The 3345-nt window shown below is 58.5% G+C and overlaps 1 protein-coding gene across 1 annotated transcript in view; it reads left to right on the top strand.

The window, feature by feature from the left end:
* The window catches only part of PLEKHA2 (pleckstrin homology domain containing, family A (phosphoinositide binding specific) member 2), a 9672-nt gene that overhangs the window by 4810 nt on the left and 1517 nt on the right, over positions 1 to 3345 (top strand). The window contains exons 4-7 of the mRNA XM_010137291.1: positions 1591 to 1737; positions 1875 to 1943; positions 2066 to 2136; positions 2945 to 3008. Coding sequence (XP_010135593.1) covers positions 1591 to 1737; positions 1875 to 1943; positions 2066 to 2136; positions 2945 to 3008 — 351 coding nt within the window. The remainder of the gene's footprint in view (positions 1 to 1590; positions 1738 to 1874; positions 1944 to 2065; positions 2137 to 2944; positions 3009 to 3345) is intronic.

Here is a 3345-nt window from a genome sequence, read left to right as displayed (position 1 = left end):
CGTGCAGCTGCCTGCCTGCAGACAAGTGGCAGCAGCCAGTCCTGGGACTTTTCTTTTTTGTTTCAGTGAGTTAAAGCTGCTCTTTCCTCCTGATTCTTGATTCTGCCCCCCTTTCCTCCCCTACTAGCACCTCCTGAGAGCCGCCAGCTCCATCACCAGCCCTCTCCCCATTTTTTTCTTTCACCCAGGGGTTTTTTAGAGGTGGCACATCAGCTGCCAGATTATTTTCCGTGCTCTTGCAGCTTGCCCCGTGTGAAATGGCTATTCCTCCACTGCAGCTTCCTGGGCGCGTCTGTGGTTTCCTGGCTCTGCCCCGCAGCAGCTCTGGGACCGCAGCGGGGAGCGCTGCGCCCTGGCTGCACCCCAGACCGGCCCACAGTGTCACCCCAGCTCCTGGGTGTAACGGTCCCTACTGCAGCAGCGTCCCCAGCTCAGGGTTCGGACTCATCCGTGACGCTCAGCAGAGCTGGTGCAGCCCAGGAAGGGGAGCGGGCAGCTTCCCCTTCCTGACCGGGCTGGAGCTCTGCTCTGCCACTCTCCAGAGGTGCCAGGCTGCAGTTTGGGGCCAGCCAAACGGCTGCTCGTCTCTGTCCTGGGGCACCCAAAGCAGCCTGTTGAAGGTGCTGGAAGGAGCAGGGCGGGCAGGTCGCTGGTTAACCGCACCGGCAGTCGCACTGGCGCGGGTGCCATATATGGGTGGTGGTGGCCGGAGCCACCCCGGCTGTCATGGCAATTCTCAAACCTCAGCGAAGAGCTGGAGGAAGGGGTTGGAGAGACGGGGGAAGGAGATGAGTGCAGATGTTTCAGCTCAACCATCCTCTGCGCTGCCGAGGGGGAAGGGAGGGTGCTGCCGGGGCATCGTGGAGGATGGAGGGGGGTGATGCTGATGGGGGCAGGGTCTGGCCCTTGGGAAGTGCTTGGGGTGAGCCAGGGATGGGTGCTGGGTATACCAGCGTTTTGCTTGGGGAGAGACAGCCTGGGGGCAGAGGAAGCATGGTTTGTCTACCTGAACTCCAAGCATCACAGTTCCTTTGGGAGAATTTGTCTGTGGAATTTTGGAGTGGAGGCTTTCCAGCTTTCCTGAGCAGCTTATTCCCATGACAAGGTACCTTTTCCAGTTGGAAAGCATCCCTGCTTTCTAACTTGGGTTTGTCTGGCTACATCTTCCAGCTGGTGTTTTATTTCTGCCTCCCTCTGCCAGAGGAAAGAGCTGCCCTGGGAAGGTCTGTGGTGCAGCGAGTCACCTCGGGCAGGCGAGTTGCTTTAACTCCCCTGCTGCTGTAGGGGAGTTTCTTCAGCCCTCATATTTCATTTTTCTAGTCGCCTTTCTAATTTCTGAATGTTGTTTTTAACACGTGGGTGCCAAAGGGATGAATAGTTCCAAGGCAGCAGGCTGAAAACCTGTGTGCAAGGAGATAACATCAGCTCTTGGCTCTGGCTCATTCCCCTGCTCGAGTCCAGGCGTTGCAGTTAGCCCTGGGCACACAGCGCTATGCTCAGGGCTTGCTCAGGTTGCTTTTCTCCCAGCTCAGGGGACGCCGCTCCCTCCTCTCCCCCGGATCCCTCTAACTCTGTGCTCTCTGGTTGCAGAATGGGGGGGACGGAGGGGAGGGCAGTGACGTGGCCACCCACCCGCTGCTGCGGCGCTCACAGAGCTACATACCCATCTCGACCAGCAAACCGCCTGCCGGGCCCCCCGTCCTCAAAAGTGGCTACTGCGTGAAGCAGGGGAACGTGGTGAGTGCTGGGTCCCCTGTGCCACGGGCAGCGGGGCTGCCTGCTCCCCACCCTGGGCTGGGGATGTTCTGGGGGTGCTCCAGCATGGGGAGAGCGCCAGAGCCCAGCACTGAGCAGTTTCCTCCTCTCTTTTCCAGAGGAAGAGCTGGAAGCGCCGGTACTTTGTCCTGGATGAGTTTTCCATCAGTTACTACAAGTGTGAGCAGGTGAGTAGCCTGGGACCTGCAGCTCCCGAGCAGAGAGTCAGGGCTACTGCGCCAGGGCGGGGGGCTGCAGGGGAGGCACGTCCCCCAGCCAAGCCCATCACCATCACCTCTCGTCTCTGCAGGACAAGGAGCCCTTGCGTTCGATTCTGCTGAAGGACGTCTGCAAGACCCACGAGTGCCTGGTCAAGTCTGGGTAATGTTCACGTCTCCCTGCGTAGGTTGTGCCGGGGCCGGAGCAGCCCACGGGAGCTGATGGGCAGCGGTTTCCTGAGGAGCTGAACCGGAGGAGGGCAGGAAGGGAGCTCAGCTCCTCACCAGCGGCTGCTGCTGTGGGCTGGGTGCGGGCTGAGCTGTGCTGCTGCTCGCTTTTCTCTCACAGCCCCGTGGAGGGAGTGAGGAGATGGGGCTGGTCATGTCCACCCTCTGCTCTGGTGCCGACAGCGACTGTGCCGGGCGGGCGTGCTCCTACTGCTCCTGTATCCGCAGACTGAGGAGCGTGGGGCCTTGCGCAGTAAATAGCGGCGTGTGGCAGGAGAACACAGGTGTTCAGGAGGCTGCTGAGAGCCTGTACGGGTGTTTTCCTTAAACGTGCGCAGGCAGCACATGGTGTCTTGGGAACGATTTACCACAGCGAACGCTGATAAAATCAAAGTAACTTGCCATGGAAAATGAACGAAGAAAACAGCCTCTTTAGCTAAAGTAAAATACACTTCACTAATAAACCTTTGAATTGTTTATTCTTAAGTGCTAGAAAGTTCATGTTCAGAATGACCTGTGAGATGGACTGTGGGTCTGGGGAGGGCTGGGGGTTTGCTGCAGATGGCAGGAGCTGGACTGTTTGTAGGTGAAGGTCTCAGGGGAGCTGGAGTCCTCTCAAAATCCCGGTGAGATCCGAGGTTTGCACTCAGTATGTTTTTCACCAGCACTCTAGAGATGAGGATCAATAGATTTCTTTTCATCCACGGTGGCTTCTGCGTGGTGACTGTTCTCATTGTTTCCAGTGACCTCCTGATGCGGGACAACCTCTTCGAAATCGTAACGAGCTCCAGGACCTTCTACATCCAGGTGAGGCAGCCGGGGCCGGTTGCTTTTCTGGGCAGCACATTCAAGAGCTCCGCTGTGAACGGGCTCTTCCCCAGCAAACACCAGCAGATGAGTCTGTAACAGCTTTGCCAGGCGGCGAGGGAGAACTGCCGGGTGGTTTCACTTCTCTCCTCAGGCTTATTTATAATAGCAGCTGTTTGCGTGAGCAGAGAGGAGAGCACGGGGTGACCCGACGAGCATCCTGAGTGCGCCGGGCTGCGTCTCACCTCCCCTGCCTGGCACGCTGGGCGGTGAAGGGGTGTTAAGTGGGTCTCTGAGTGGGCAGGAGCAGGCAGTGGCAGGGGGGGCTGGGGCCGGT

The sequence above is a fragment of the Buceros rhinoceros genome, unplaced genomic scaffold (genome assembly GCF_000710305.1).
Source record: "Buceros rhinoceros silvestris isolate BGI_N320 unplaced genomic scaffold, ASM71030v1 scaffold28285, whole genome shotgun sequence".
NCBI classification, from domain to species: domain Eukaryota; kingdom Metazoa; phylum Chordata; class Aves; order Bucerotiformes; family Bucerotidae; genus Buceros; species Buceros rhinoceros.
Note: the sequence above shows the minus strand (reverse complement) of the source record. Positions and strands in the feature narration are given on the sequence as shown.